Source organism: Alnus glutinosa, chromosome 10 (assembly GCF_958979055.1).
Source record: "Alnus glutinosa chromosome 10, dhAlnGlut1.1, whole genome shotgun sequence".
NCBI classification, from domain to species: domain Eukaryota; kingdom Viridiplantae; phylum Streptophyta; class Magnoliopsida; order Fagales; family Betulaceae; genus Alnus; species Alnus glutinosa.
In genome coordinates, this window is record NC_084895.1 from 3,299,436 (window position 1) to 3,315,371 (window position 15,936).

The 15,936-nt window shown below is 33.1% G+C and overlaps 3 protein-coding genes across 3 annotated transcripts; 2 read left to right on the top strand and 1 right to left on the bottom strand.

Annotated features, from left to right (window-relative positions):
* Window positions 1-647: 647 nt before the first annotated feature.
* Window positions 648-1,329, top strand: LOC133880477 (RING-H2 finger protein ATL70-like). The gene has a single exon (XM_062319424.1). The coding sequence runs from the start codon at window positions 756-758 to the stop codon at window positions 1,245-1,247; it is 492 nt and encodes a 163-aa protein (XP_062175408.1). The 5' UTR covers window positions 648-755; the 3' UTR covers window positions 1,248-1,329.
* A 6,910-nt stretch (window positions 1,330-8,239) lies between these two features.
* On the bottom strand, window positions 8,240-8,755 carry LOC133879877 (early nodulin-like protein 3; the record flags this gene model as incomplete). Its single annotated transcript, XM_062318680.1, has 1 exon — window positions 8,240-8,755. A coding segment is annotated over one exon (495 nt), but the record flags the coding sequence as incomplete, so codon positions are not given.
* Window positions 8,756-11,126: 2,371 nt separating this feature from the next.
* On the top strand, window positions 11,127-11,870 carry LOC133880508 (RING-H2 finger protein ATL70-like). The gene has a single exon (XM_062319455.1). The coding sequence runs from the start codon at window positions 11,235-11,237 to the stop codon at window positions 11,724-11,726; it is 492 nt and encodes a 163-aa protein (XP_062175439.1). The 5' UTR covers window positions 11,127-11,234; the 3' UTR covers window positions 11,727-11,870.
* The last annotated feature ends 4,066 nt before the right edge of the window (window positions 11,871-15,936 follow it).

The following is a 15,936-nucleotide window of genomic DNA, read 5'->3' on the forward strand; positions in this document are numbered from 1 at the left end:
GCGAAAGAGCGGTAAGGTAGTGACTGTGACGATGAGGAGAAGTGGTGATTTAACATTAAACAAGACGTTCGACGTGTGTGGTAACTGTATGAACAGTTTGGATGCGTGTATTCTTTTTATTAGATATAAAGGGTATCATAGACATGTGACTCAACAATTTTAAAATCCTTTAAAAACTTAACGAAAAAGAAATGAAGAAATTATTTAATAACACAGTGCGAACCTTTGTAAATGATTTTGATAATTAACTTCTTAAATCTTAAAAACCGATTGGATAACGGGTAACACCTCACCAAAAACCGAAATATTTGTTCCTTTTACATAATTAAGCCAAATATAATCGGGTTTAGGGCGATAGGCTTGAGGACAAGTACGTACGTCGTTTGTCATGTTGTAGTTAAGGACTCCAACAAGTTATATGACTAAAGTAGGACAAATTAACCATCGTTAGCATTGCCAGATCACCTACTTTATTCTCCTAATCCTTCTTGATAGTAGCTGTTTTTACTCTTTTTTTAAATATATTTCCTTACTTTCCTTCCAGGCAATCTTGTCTGAAAAATAAACTTGTCAAGAAAATATTTTATTGTTCCAATTAAGCATTAAAAAACATCATAAATAAGAAACATCAAATGTACTTAATTAACTACAAAATGTTTGATCGATCTATACAGAAAAAAGACAAAGATTTCCTTCCCTAGCCTTCTCCACATTCACAAGAACAACAGTAGCTAGCTAGGAAATCCAGTGATACCATGGATCATAACAAAAATGGTCTTATTTTTGCAGTCGGATTCCCTCTTAGCGTTATTCTAATATCTTTATTCTTAACCATTGCTTCCTATCTCTGCACCCCCAACAACAACAACCCATCTCATAATCAAAACAATACTACTTCCCCACAAAACACTGACCAAAACTTTGTCGCCATTGAGTTAGACGGCGGCCTGGACGAAGCAACTCTCCATAGCTTCCCGAAGCTCCTTTACTCCCAATACAATCTCAAGAAAAGCAGCTCAGCTAGCGTTGCTTCTTGCTGCTCCATCTGCTTGGCGGATTACAAAGAAACTGACGTGCTTCAGTTGCTACCTGGTTGCGGCCATCTCTTCCATCTCAAGTGCGTCAACCCTTGGTTAAGGCTCCGTCCTTCTTGCCCGCTGTGTCGAAAGTCGCTGGTTGCAGCTCCGGTAGTGTCTCCTCTCGTTGATCAGATGCCTCCCTTGGCAACTCGGCAAGATCAGCTCTAGAGTTTTTTTTACAAATTTTTTTTCTTTCTTTCTTTTTTTTTTGGTAATGAAACATTGGTGAAAGTTCATTTACCGTACCCAATCAATTGTTGTTGTTTTTGTAATTATTTTTTAAATTTTAAAAAACTTTCAATTTAGTATATTTATTTTTCAATTTTTATTTTTTTTAATTTCACCCCTTCATTAGAATTTTTCGTTAAATTCTATTAAAATTTTTAAAATAATCGTTTATACAAAATTTTTTTAAGATTCAGGTGTGAGTATTTTACAAATTACGTTAAATTCTGACTTGACCAACGCTTAAATCCTTACAATTTTTTTTTTCTTAAAAAGTATGGCTATTTTGAAAATTTTGACATCAATCCGTTAGAATTTAATGGAAGAGTGAAATTGAAACAAAAAAAAAAATTAAAATTAAAATTAAAAGATAAATACACTAAATTGAGAATTTTTTAAATTTAAATTCCTAAAAAGTATGGGTATTTTGAGACTTTTGACACCAATCTGTTAGGATTTAATGGAAGGTTGAAATTGAAAAAGAAAATTAAAAGATAAATACACTAAATTAAAAAAAAAATTTAAATTTAGAAAAGCAATTACAATATGATTAATGTGCCAGGGGTTAAGGAAATTTTTCCGTAAAACATTTTAAGGTCTTCGTTATCTTTTTTCACTCCCTAGGAAATGAGATAGAGGAAAGATGTTTCAAATGATGAACAATTCGTAAAGAAAATTCATCTATGAGTGCCTTTAGAAACTGAAATTAAAGGGAAGAAACTATTTCATAGTCAAGATTACATTTTATGTATTTAACTATGTATATTTTGTTACATAAGGAATATATTGTCATAATTTTTAAAATTTTCAAATAACATGGTGCCATATACACTATTACATAAATAAAATAATTAAAATATGAATCATTAAATAGTTTCCTCAGTTTATTTTGAAATACAGAGCATCCTGTTTCATTATAACTAAACTTACAATTATATAAATCTTCAAATGATGGAAAATAATACATTTTAGTACTCAAATTAGGACTGACAATTTTGACACGACCCGACAACTCGACACGAAACTAGTGGGTTTGGGTCTACCTTAAACGGGTTTGGGTCATAAACGGATCTACCCGTTTAACTCGGTCTAGCAGGTCGGGTGACCCGCCAGACACAATTAACTTTTCTTTTTTTCTTTTTTAAAAAAAAATGAGAATGGATATAAAATTGTAGTGATATAAAATAAGATGAGGCAAAATTGTAATTTAAAAAAGAGTGAAGCTAATAATAAAATAAGACCATGCTTGGTCTTATCCACAGCCATGTGTGGCTGTGGATTGTTTTGGAAGATACTTTCTCCCCTTAGGCCCTTATTCCCTTAACCTGAGTCCTGACGCCTCTCCCCTTTTCTTTTTATTTCTCTTTTCTTTTTTCCTTTTCTTTGTTTCTTCTTCTTATCTCCTTCTCCGTTCTCCCGTCGCGCGCACACCAGATTGAGTGAGAGAGAACGGATCTGAGAGAGAGAGAGAGTTGATCAGTGACTCCGTGAGAGAGACACAGAAATTAGAAGAAGAAGAAGAAGAAGAAGGGAAGAGTATGGGTTTTCAGCAAAGATCAAGAAAGAAGAGGCCGAAGCTTGCTAAAGCCCTCTCGTCTCCAATGGCCGATCTATGTAATCCTATTCCGTTTTTTTTTCTTTTTTCTTTTACAAAAGCAATATTTTCTTATTGATTTTCGTTGTTGCCGATTTGATATTTTTGTTTTTAATTTAATAGTCTTTTGTGAAGAACACTTCATTTTTTTGTCATTTCATCGAAGATTTTGTGTTTCATTATTATTTTTTTTTTTCCTTCTCTATTGCAATATTGATCTCATTTACAACCCTGTTCCTTGCAAAATGGTAGTCCAGCTTTCTTTTTTTGCCATGAATGATAAAGTTGCAGTTCATTTGAGTCTTAGAAGTCAAAACGGGTCAAACGGGTCATGTCGACCCGATCCGACTCATTATGCTAAATAGGTTTCATGGGTCGTGTCGGATGACCCGTGAAATTGTCATGTCGTGTTTAGAGCCCTAACCCGTTAAGATAAACGGGTCGTGTTTGAATCTAACTTAAACGGGTCGCAAGTCTCCACAGGTCGTGTCGGTACCTATTTTGCCGGCCTGTAAGGATGCCACTTTCCACGCTGGAAATACAACTTCGATCGATGTACTCGTGTTGTGCAAATTCTTCAATAGCATAGTCATTAGTCAATGATAATGCTTGAGTGTGAAGTCTAATCTTTTACTTTCCACCAATACAATATATATATATATATATATATATATATATATATATATATATATATATAACTAAATGCATTCCTCCTCAATCTACCATAACCCTATTTGTAATGTCTCTCGATCTTTTAATTTTTGCAATATCTCTTCTATTTTATTATTGGAACGACAATGTTTCTCCTCCGTAAAAAATTATATTAAGTCAAACACCAAGAGGAATCACAAGACTCACAAGTGATGCAAAATTTATACCCTTAATTTATTAATTACCATTATACCGTAATTTAAAAAAAAAAAAAAAAAAAAAAAAAAAAAACCTCTCATGGTTTAAGAGACCATTATACTCCATCTGTTACGGTTTAAGAGAAAATCTTGATAAAAGTGAGATATTGTCAACCCAACAGTAGATTGAATTAAGGAATATTTCAAACATTTACATTTGAGAGATATTACAAATTTAATATTAATTCAAGGAAAATAATTGTAGTTTCTCCAAAAATATATCTATCATATACATGTTGGTCAAAACCACTGACCACAACTATGGATCTGTTAGCTAGCTAGTTCCAGTCACTTATTTCTTAAACGTCAAAAACTACTTTATTTTATCTTCCTTCCATCATATTAGATTGTCTCCAATATATATATAATATAGTTTTTATTCTATAAAAGTGTTAAGATATATTAAATTATTCTCTTTTAATTAATTACGGATAATTTTCTCAGGAGAAAAACACTTTTGGAGCAACCACCACTTGGCCAAAATAGTAAATTGTCACAGTATTAAATTATATTGTTCGAAGTGTACCATAATAAACCACATTTTAATTTATTCAACAACACATCAGTATTGCGAGATTATTATATATGAAATAAATAGCATTGTTTTTGCTCAAAACAAAGACATGTCAAAGTTGATTTCTCTGTTGTAATGCAAAAGTATCATTGAATTTTACCTTCTGATCCTTAATTCTATTAGTGCGCGTTTTACATTGCAATTTCGTAGATAAAAGTGTGATTATTAAACTAAAAAACTGAAAATGAATTGTTTGTAATTGTTGAAACGCACAATTTTAATAGCTAAACTGCGATTTTAAAAGTCAAATTGCGATTTTGTCAAACACTTTCAAATCGTTATTTTTAAATTGCACTAACTAAAATCGCGAAACCAAACAAACCCTTACAATCAATCATCTAATCCAAAAATAAATAAATAAATAAGTGCATCAAAGATGAATGATAAAAAGAACAAAACTGAATGCACTCTTTTTTTAATTTTATTTATTTTCTATACTAAACAGATGGGTTTATTAACCAAAAAATGATTATTTCCACATAATCGAGGTATATTGGTGGGATCCATGCATGGTAGACCCAATAGATCATGATTGTGTGAAAGTTGTGTAAAAATGATTGTAAAAAGAGTTGTACAAGAATTGAGACATGATTCTTACACAACAGTTGTGCAATTGTTGTACAAGATTCAAGAGACATGGATGGGTCCCACCACATGGGTCCCACGTGGGACCCACTCTATGTCTCTTGTCTCTTGCACAACAATTGCACAACTGTTATGCAAGAGACATTTCTCTACAAGAATCACCTCCCTATTAACCAATGAGAAATGATATGTACACAATAAATCTACACAACTTTTACATAACACACTCACATGAGGTGAGATCCATGTGAATGAGACCCACCACATAGGAAAATGTTAGATTTACAACACCAATACAACAACTAGACAACAATCCCTCACATGAGGGTGGGTCCCACATACTGGGGTCCACCCTCATGTGAGGGGTTGTTGTACAGTTGTTGTATTAGTGTTGTACAAGAATCAAATCCCCACCACATAAATCTCACTCCATATGAATGTGCTGTGTAAAAATTGTATACATTTTATTGTGTAATAATCATAACACTTAACCAGAACTACTGCAGCAGCTTCACATAAAGATCTTCTTCCTAGCTAATCGGTGGCAGCAAGTAAAGTGTCTGCTTTTAAACTTTCTTCCCGTTGCCTAACTGCCACAGTTTTGAGTGTTTTAAAAATGAGGCACAGAGGTACGTAACCGGACGTTCCTTTCCTCCCAGCACCTATCATGCTGTTTCCTCCTTTAACCATTAAAAATTTATATATATATATATATATACACAATTAAATATCAAATTACTTATAAAATATCTTAAGGAAGCAATTTTGTCCAAAACCATTTATTATTCAAACAAAGAATAAAAAATACATTTTAATATTTGGAAGATTACGGACTACTGAAGGCGATGGCAAGTGTTTGAATATATTCTAAATATATACCTTCTTTGTTGGTCTGATCTCAACATTCGATTATGTTGTGAACACGTGTCATTCATAGACTAAATCAGATGTTAATTTATTTCCCAATACAATTTTATATTATTTTGTAATATTTTGTATTAAGTCTCTGACTTCTTGATTCTAACACGTGACTTGAGCTCACAGACCCGATTTTACAAACGCCGCACCAAATCTATCCTTGACCTGAGCTCACATATCCAATTTCCACGCGCCCGCACCTGATCCAACTGAGCTCGCAACCCAGCTTTCACCCACGTCCGCCCCTTCTCCATCTTAGCTCACTGCTCAGTTTTTTTTGGCACTCTTTTGGGTTTGTTTGGCAATAGAGGGAACATGAGAGTATAGTGAAAAAATAATTTTTGAGTTGATAAAAAGTGATATATAAATATGATATAAAGTGTTAGAACAGATTCTGATTTGGTGATATGTTAATCTTCAAGAGCCCATAACAAGCAAAAAAGGAAGCTGCATCGGGGAAGCCCAACAATCCTACTCTAATGCCTAAGTCAGTATTTTCTTGAGTATGTATATCTTTTTAATCACAAAGAATCGATTTCAATACTTGTGCATTAATGGGGGTATTTATAGGCGGAGTGGCGAGAGCAGCTCCTTTTTTCCCGGGCCACGTGCCAAGGTTAGAGGGCTTGTTGAGATTCCGAATCGTGGTGTGCATGCCGCAATAATCAGAGAGTCGGTTTTTAACCGATTCCGGATCGCCACAATAATCGAGGAGTCGGTATTTTACCGACTCTGGATGAGTTGGACTCGGTAGTTGATTATTATGAACTTATTGGGCTTGGATGTTGACGGGCCCAATTGATCCGGTCCCTGTGATAATTGTTGCTGGGCTCGGCCCGTTCTGGTAGGTCGGGATATTTTTCCAACATAAGTAAAAAGAATTTGTGTAGAAAAGTGAAAAAGTTTTGTATTGTAGTAGATTTTTTTATTTGAATAGTAATAAAAAAAATTATTGACATGATATAAAAAGTGAAAAAAAAAAAAAAAAAAAAAAAAAAAAGAAAGAAAGAGAAAAAGAAAGTTTAAATATTTTGATATTGATTGTTTTTTAAAAATGTGAAAATAAAATTGAAAATTTTGGTATTGGTTGTCAAACAAAGCCAAAGGCCTTTTTATGAAACTCTCATTTGGGACCTGCGTCTCTTTTTTGTGTACGATCTTTAGTCACTAATTAATGTCGAGTATGACATTTTAATAGCCAGTTAAAATGATGATAAAAAAAAATTACAAATACAATTTAATAAATATAAGCAATGTCTATTACAATTATACAAGAAAATTATATATATGAAGTGGTTTAAATTATTAGAGACCAAATTATAATAGTGTAGCAGTGCATGCCTAGTGGCCACGGATCCCTTGGTCTCTGCTCAACGGTCTGAATAAAAATGTGGGGAGCTCCCAACCTTCTTGGGGGCTTGGATGCAAGTTGTGTATTTTACTATCCCCAAGTACTCAAAGATTTTTATTCAAAATAAAAAAATAAAATAAAATAAAAAAAGTACTCAAAGATTCAAAGGTTGGTGAAAGGAAAGAAAACAAAAAATAAAAATGAAAGAAAATGTGGTGAGCCGTTGGCATTCACTTAAAATAATTAAGGTGATTGTTTTTCACTAGTTGGATCATTTTCGGTTTAATTTGCAAGTAAATGTGGTTGAGAAATGGGTTTTGTGAAAGAAGCCAAAATTAAACGGAAAATTTTAATGGAGAAGTGAAATTGAAAAACAAAATTGAAATATAAATCTGCTAAATTGATATTTTTTTAAAGTTTAATGAAGTGATTGCAAAAGTAATGAAAGATTAAAGGTTGTAACTTTTGAATTCTTGTAATTCTGGTCACTTTGACTTCTTGTAAGTAATGTCTAAATTAATAGTGGTAAGTGAAGTTTTTCATTTTTTAATAAGTTAAAATTTATTAAAAATTCAACAAAAAATAAATAAATACAAAGGTTTCATAAGCAGCACTCAAAAATAAGATGGCCTAAAAGTCGAAGGGTTCTACACTAGCAATTGCGGGTAAGAAGGAAAACATGGACAAATAAAACTAAAGATTACATCATAAAAGCCATAAGACCCAACTAAAAATTCATTAAGAATCCCAAACACTAGAAGGGCAAAGCTGTCCAAAAATAAAAATGTAAAATAACAATTTTATCCTTATTTTTAAAAGAACCTACTCCTCTCCAGTTCATTTCATTGCTTCCGGGGTAAACATAGAAAATTTAAGGTAAATTTATTGAAAAAGAGATCTTCAATTCGTAGTTCCAAATTTCTGATCTGATTCTAGGAGTAAAAGTGGAATGAATAACAAGTGATCATCACGACCTAAAAATTCAAATTTCAAGTAAGTGCCCCAATGCAAAGTAAAAGTTGTAGATCATCCTAGAATGGCAAATAATACCAAACACAATTGAAAACCCCAGCCAAAGAAGTTTTCAAAAGAACCCACACGGAACTTGCTCAGCGTCGATGCAATAGACTTCTTAGAGGGAGCCCCGGCTTCAGGAGGATAGCCATTAGGGGATGGCACTGGAGGGTTAGATCCCCCTCTCGTACGTGGAGACGGCGCAGGCGATGAAGATGGAGGGGCAAGAAGCAGCGAAAGTGACGGCGACGGAATCGGTTGAGATCGCTTGGGGCAATTGTGCACCTTAACGGAAATCTTCAGCCCTAGAGCACAGTAGTTTGAGAAGTTGCTGATGAAATAGTAGACACCTTTCTCCGTCAATGGTAAAATAGCCGGACCAATGTTCAAGACCTTAATGGGGTTGCATGCAGTGCAACTCTCGTACTCTTGCCTTGACACTTGAATCACATCGTTATTTCCGGTCTCAAATCCAAAACCTATAAGAGAGATATAGTCAAAAGAAAATCATTAGAATTAGATAATATGTAACGTGTAATTTGCACACAAGATGCAAGGACGGAATCAAAAATTTTAATTTAAAGGGCTAAGAGACTAAACCAAAATTTTTGATCCAGGGGTTGAAGTATGAATAAATCATATGTGCGTGTACAAAAGACCAATGTAGGGATAGAATTAAGATTTTTAATTCAGATGAATAGGAGACATAACGAAGATTTTTAATTCATAGGATTAAAGTATGAATGAGTCATATGTATGTGTAATTTGTGCACAAGTTCGATGCAGGGACGGAACCGAAATTAATTTCTGATTCCGAGGGTTAAGAGACATAACCAAGATTTCTAATTCAAATGGTTAAAGTATGAAAGAATCATATATATGTAAGTGTAATTTGCGCACAAGATGCGAGAACGGAACCAAGATATCTAATTTGATGGTCTAACAAATGGAATCAAGATTTCTGATTCAAAGCCTTGGACCAAGACATGTTTCATCAATTCCTTAGCAAGTTGGGCATTACGGACTTAACCTATGACTCTTGGTATTTTTGCAAATCTTTTAAATGAAAGAAAACATAAAATTAAAAGAAAATAATTTACAATACAAATGATTCCTATTTATAGGAATATAAAGAGAATATAAAATGGTATGTAGAGAGAATATATTCAATTCTGATTTGATTATATTCAATTACAATTAATGAGGATTAAATCAAATCCTCCAATATATGGAGAGTACCGTAATTTATGGTATTAATATATTCTCTAACATCCTCCTGCAAACTCAAGGTGAAAGATTCTGAAATCTTAAGTTTGATTTTTTCTTTTTTTTTTTTTTTTTTTAATGTTGGGTCGGATATAACTCAGTTTGGAGAACAGTTTTCGTCTTCCTTCTTCTTCGAGTGTGTTTGGGATTGCGATTTCGTAGACAATAAGTGCGATTTTAAACCAAATCGCAGAACATAGATCGTTTGGGAACTGCGTTTTTAAAAATTGCGATTTGAAAACGCAGAAAATCTGCTTGTTCAAATCGCAGATAAGATGGTGCTTTTTTGAAAACGCAGAATTTTAAAAGGTAAATTCGCGATTTTAAAGGCTAAACTGTGATTTTGCCAAACGCTTAACTGCGTTTTTAAAAATCATTTTTTTCAAATCGCACATTTTAAAATCGTTATTTTAAATCGTACTTTTTGAAATCGCAAACCCAAACGGACCCTTCATCTTCTTCTTCAAGCTAACTGTGGGCTAAATGTTGCTTCTTCTTCTTCTTCGTTTTCATCTTCTTATTCTTCAAGCCAATTGTGGGCTAAATGAGCCTAGGTAGCGAGGTTTCAAATAATATCTCGAAGGCTAAATACATAATGGGCTAAAGAAAAAGGAGCCCACTATAGGCTAAAATGGGCATAGGTTTTAAAGAATACCACAAATGCCAAAATAATATGGGCCAAAATAAGAAGCCTACAATGAGTTGAAATGGGCCCGGATTTGAAACAATACCACAAAGGCCAAATACAAGTAATGGGCCAACAAATTGCCCAAACAATGTGGGCAACTTTGGCCTCTTTTATGGGCTTTTCTTTTCTTTTTCTTTTTTCTTCTTTTTTTTTTTTTTTTCACACCTTTTCTCTAAACAACAATCGTCTTTACCAACAACAGCTACAAGAAGGTGACAGGAATAAGAGCAGATACGATCGCAACCTTGAAGAGAACGGTGGGCCTAATGGATGGCTGGCGAAAGAGCGGTAAGGTAGTGACTGTGACGATGAGGAGAAGTGGTGATTTAACATTAAACAAGACGTTCGACGTGTGTGGTAACTGTATGAACAGTTTGGATGCGTGTATTCTTTTTATTAGATATAAAGGGTATCATAGACATGTGACTCAACAATTTTAAAATCCTTTAAAAACTTAACGAAAAAGAAATGAAGAAATTATTTAATAACACAGTGCGAACCTTTGTAAATGATTTTGATAATTAACTTCTTAAATCTTAAAAACCGATTGGATAACGGGTAACACCTCACCAAAAACCGAAATATTTGTTCCTTTTACATAATTAAGCCAAATATAATCGGGTTTAGGGCGATAGGCTTGAGGACAAGTACGTACGTCGTTTGTCATGTTGTAGTTAAGGACTCCAACAAGTTATATGACTAAAGTAGGACAAATTAACCATCGTTAGCATTGCCAGATCACCTACTTTATTCTCCTAATCCTTCTTGATAGTAGCTGTTTTTACTCTTTTTTTAAATATATTTCCTTACTTTCCTTCCAGGCAATCTTGTCTGAAAAATAAACTTGTCAAGAAAATATTTTATTGTTCCAATTAAGCATTAAAAAACATCATAAATAAGAAACATCAAATGTACTTAATTAACTACAAAATGTTTGATCGATCTATACAGAAAAAAGACAAAGATTTCCTTCCCTAGCCTTCTCCACATTCACAAGAACAACAGTAGCTAGCTAGGAAATCCAGTGATACCATGGATCATAACAAAAATGGTCTTATTTTTGCAGTCGGATTCCCTCTTAGCGTTATTCTAATATCTTTATTCTTAACCATTGCTTCCTATCTCTGCACCCCCAACAACAACAACCCATCTCATAATCAAAACAATACTACTTCCCCACAAAACACTGACCAAAACTTTGTCGCCATTGAGTTAGACGGCGGCCTGGACGAAGCAACTCTCCATAGCTTCCCGAAGCTCCTTTACTCCCAATACAATCTCAAGAAAAGCAGCTTAGCTAGCGTTGCTTCTTGCTGCTCCATCTGCTTGGCGGATTACAAAGAAACTGACGTGCTTCAGTTGCTACCTGGTTGCGGCCATCTCTTCCATCTCAAGTGCGTCAACCCTTGGTTAAGGCTCCGTCCTTCTTGCCCGCTGTGTCGAAAGTCGCTGGTTGCAGCTCCGGTAGTGTCTCCTCTCGTTGATCAGATGCCTCCCTTGGCAACTCGGCAAGATCAGCTCTAGAGTTTTTTTAACAAATTTTTTTTCTTTCTTTCTTTTTTTTTTTGGTAATGAAACATTGGCGAAAGTTCATTTACCGTACCCAATCAATTGTCGTTGTTTTTGTAATTATTTTCCTAAATTTTAAAAAAAATTCAATTTAGTATATTCATCTTTCAATTTTTTTTTTTTTTTTAATTTCACCCATTCACTAGAATTTTTCGTTAAATTCTATTAAATTTTTTAAAATAATCGTTTATACAAATTTTTTTTTAAGATTCAGGTGTGAGTATTTTACAAATTACGTTAAATTCTGACCTGACCAACGCTTAAATCCTTACATTCTTTTTTTCTTAAAAAGTATGGGTATTTTGACATCAATCCGTTAAAATTTAATGGAAGAGTGAAATTGAAACAAAAAAAAAATTAAAAGATAAATACACTAAATTGAGAATTCTTTAAATTTAAATTCCTAAAAAGTATGGGTATTTTGAGAATTTTGACACCAATCTGTTAGGATTTAACAGAAGGTTGAAATTGAAAAAGAAAATTAAAAGATAAATACACTAAATTAAAAAAAAATTAAATTTAGAAAAGTAATTACAATATGATTAAAGTGCCAGGGGTTAAGGAAATTTTTCCGTAAAACATTTTAAGGTCTTCGTTATCTTTTTTCACTCCCTAGGAAATGAGATAGAGGAGAGATGTTTCAAATGATGAACAATTGGTAAGAAAATTTATCTTTGAGTGCCTTTAGAAACTGAAATTAATGGGAAGAAACTATTTCATAGTCAAGATTACATTTTATGTATTTAACGATGTATATTTTGTTACATAAGGAATATATTGTCATAATTTTTAAAATTTTCAAATAACATGGTGCCATATACACTATTACATACAATAAAATAATTAAAATCTGAATCGTTAAATAGTTTCCTCAATTTATTTTGAAATACAAAGCATCCTGTTTCATTATAACTAAACTTACAATTATATAAATCTTCAAATGATGGAAAATAATACATTTTAGTACTCAAATTAGGGCTGACAATTTTGACACGACCTGACAACCCGACACGAAATTAGTGGGTTTGGGTCTACCTTAAACGGGTTTGGGTCATAAACGGATCTACCCGTTTAACTCGGTCTAGCAGGTCGGGTGACCCGCCAGACACGATTAACTTTTCTTTTCCTTTTTTTTTTTTAAAAAAAAATGAGAATGGATATAAAATTGTAGTGATATAAAATAAGATGAGGCAAAATTGTAATTTAAAAAAGAGTGAAGCTAATAATAAAATAAGACCATGCTTGGTCTTATCCACAGCCACGTGTGGCTGTGGATTGTTTTGGGAGATACTTTCTCCCCTTAGGCCCTTATTCCCTTAACCTGAGTCTTGACGCCTCTCCCATTTTCTTTTTATTTCTCTTTTCTTTTTTCCTTTTCTTTGTTTCTTCTTCTTATCTCCTTCTCCGTTCTCCCGTTGCTCGCACACCAGATTGAGTGAGAGAGAACGAATCTGAGAGAGAGAGAGAGAGAGAGAGAGAGAGAGCTAATCAGTGACTCCGTGAGAGAGACACAGAAATTAGAAGAAGAAGACGAAGGGAAGAGTATGAGTTTTCAGCAAAGATCAAGAAAGAAGAGGCCAAAGCTTGCTAAAGCCCTCTTGTCTCCAATGGCCGATCTATGTAACCCTATTCCGTTTTTTTCTTTTTTCTTTTACAAAGGCAATATTTTCTTATTGATTTTCGTTGTTGCAGATTTGATATTTTTGTTTTTAATTTAATAGTTTTTTGTGAAGAACACTTCATTTTTTTGTCATTTCATCGAAGATTTTGTGTTTCCTCTTTTTTTTTTTTTTTTTTTCCCCTCTCTTGCAATATTGATCTCATTTACAACCCTGTTCCTTGCAAAATGGTAGTCCAGCTTTCTTTTTTTGCCATGAATGATGAAGTTACAGTTTATTTGAGTCTTAGAAGTCAAAACGGGTCTAACGGGTCGTGTCGACCCGATCCGACTCATTATGCTAAATAGGTTTCATGGGTTGTGTCGGATGACCCGTGAAATTGTCATGTCGTGTTTAGAGCCCTGACCCGTTAAGATAAACGGGTCGTGTTTGGATCTAACTTAAACGGGTCGCAGGTCTCCACGGGTCGTGTCAGTACCTATTTTGCCGGCCTGTAAGGATGCCACTTTCCACGCTGGAAATACAACTTCGATCGATGTACTCGTGTTGTGCAAATTCTTCAATAGCATAGTCATTAGTCAATGAAAACTAATCTTTTACTTTCCACCAATACAATATATATATATATATAATGAAAACTAAATGCATTCCTCCTCAATCTACCATAACCCTATTTGTAATGTCTCTCGATCTTTTAATTTTTGCAATATCTCTTCTATTTTATTATTGGAACGACAATGTTTCTCCTCCGTTAAAAAATTATATTAAGTCAAACACCAAGAGGAATCACCAGACTCACAAGTGATAGCAAAATTTATACCCTTAATTTATTAATTACCATTATACCGTAATTTTTTATTTTTTTTTTTATAAAAAAAAAAATTTTTAAAAAAAAAAAAAAAAAAAAACCTCTCATGGTTTAAGAGACCATTATACTCCATCTGTTACGGTTTAAGAGAAAATCTTGATAAAAGTGAGATATTGTCAACCCAACAGTAGATTGAATTAAGGAATATTTCAAACATTTACATTTGAGAGATATTACAAATTTAATATTAATTCAAGGAAAATAATTGTAGTTTCTCCAAAAATATATCTATCATATACATGTTGGTCAAAACCACTGACCACAACTATGGATCTGTTAGCTAGCTAGTTCCAGTCACTTATTTCTTAAACGTCAAAAACTACTTTATTTTATCTTCCTTCCATCATATTAGATTGTCTCCAATATATATATAATATAGTTTTTATTCTATAAAAGTGTTAAGATATATTAAATTATTCTCTTTTAATTAATTACGGATAATTTTCTCAGGAGAAAAACACTTTTGGAGCAACCACCACTTGGCCAAAATAGTAAATTGTCACAGTATTAAATTATATTGTTCGAAGCGTACCATAATAAACCACATTTTAATTTATTCAACAACACATCAGTATTGCGAGATTATTATATATGAAACAAATAGCATTGTTTTTGCTCAAAACAAAGACATGTCAAAGTTGATTTCTCTGTTGTAATGCAAAAGTATCATTGAATTTTACCTTCTGGATCCTTAATTGTATTAGGGCGCATTTTACATTGCAATTTCGTAGATAAAAGTGTGATTTTTAAACTAAAAAACACAGAAAATGAATTGTTTGTAATTGTTGAAACGCACAATTTTAACAGCTAAACTACAATTTTAAAAGTCAAATTGCGATTTTGTCAAACGCTTTCGAATCGTTATTTTTAAATTGTACTAACTAAAATCGCGAAACCAAACAAACCCTTACAATCAATCATCTAATCCAAAAATAAATAAATAAATAAGTGCAACAAAGATGAATGATAAAAAGAACAAAACTGAATGCACTCTTTTTTTAATTTTATTTATTTTCTATACTAAACAGATGGGTCTATTAACCAAAAAATGATTATTTCACAACCTTTTTACACAATTTTCACACAATCAAGATATATTTGTAGGATCCATGCATGGTAGGATCCACTCATCCACATGCATGAATCCTACCAATAGGTCATGATTGTGTGAAAGTTGTGTAAAAGGGGTTGTACAAGAATCACCTCCCTATTAACCAGTGAGAAATGATATTTACACAATTTTTACATATCACACTCACACGAGGTGAGATCCATGTGAATGAGATCCACCACATAAGTCTCACCCCATATGAATGTGTTGTGTAAAAATTGTATACATTTTGTTATGTAATAATCATAACCCTTAGTAACTAACCCTTAACCAGTACTACTCAGCAGCTTCACATAAGGATCTTCTTCCTAGCTAATCGGTGGCGGCAAGTAAACTGTTGCTTTTAAACTTTCTTCCCGTTGCCTAACCGCCACGGTTTTGAGTGTTTTAAAAATGAGGCACAGAGGTACGTAACCGGACGTTCCTTTCCCCCCAGCACCTATCATGTTGTTTCCTCCTTTAACCATTAAAAATTTATTTATATATATATATATATATATAATTAAATATCAAATTACTTATAAAATATCTTAAGGAAGCAATTTTGTCCAAAACCATTTTTTATTC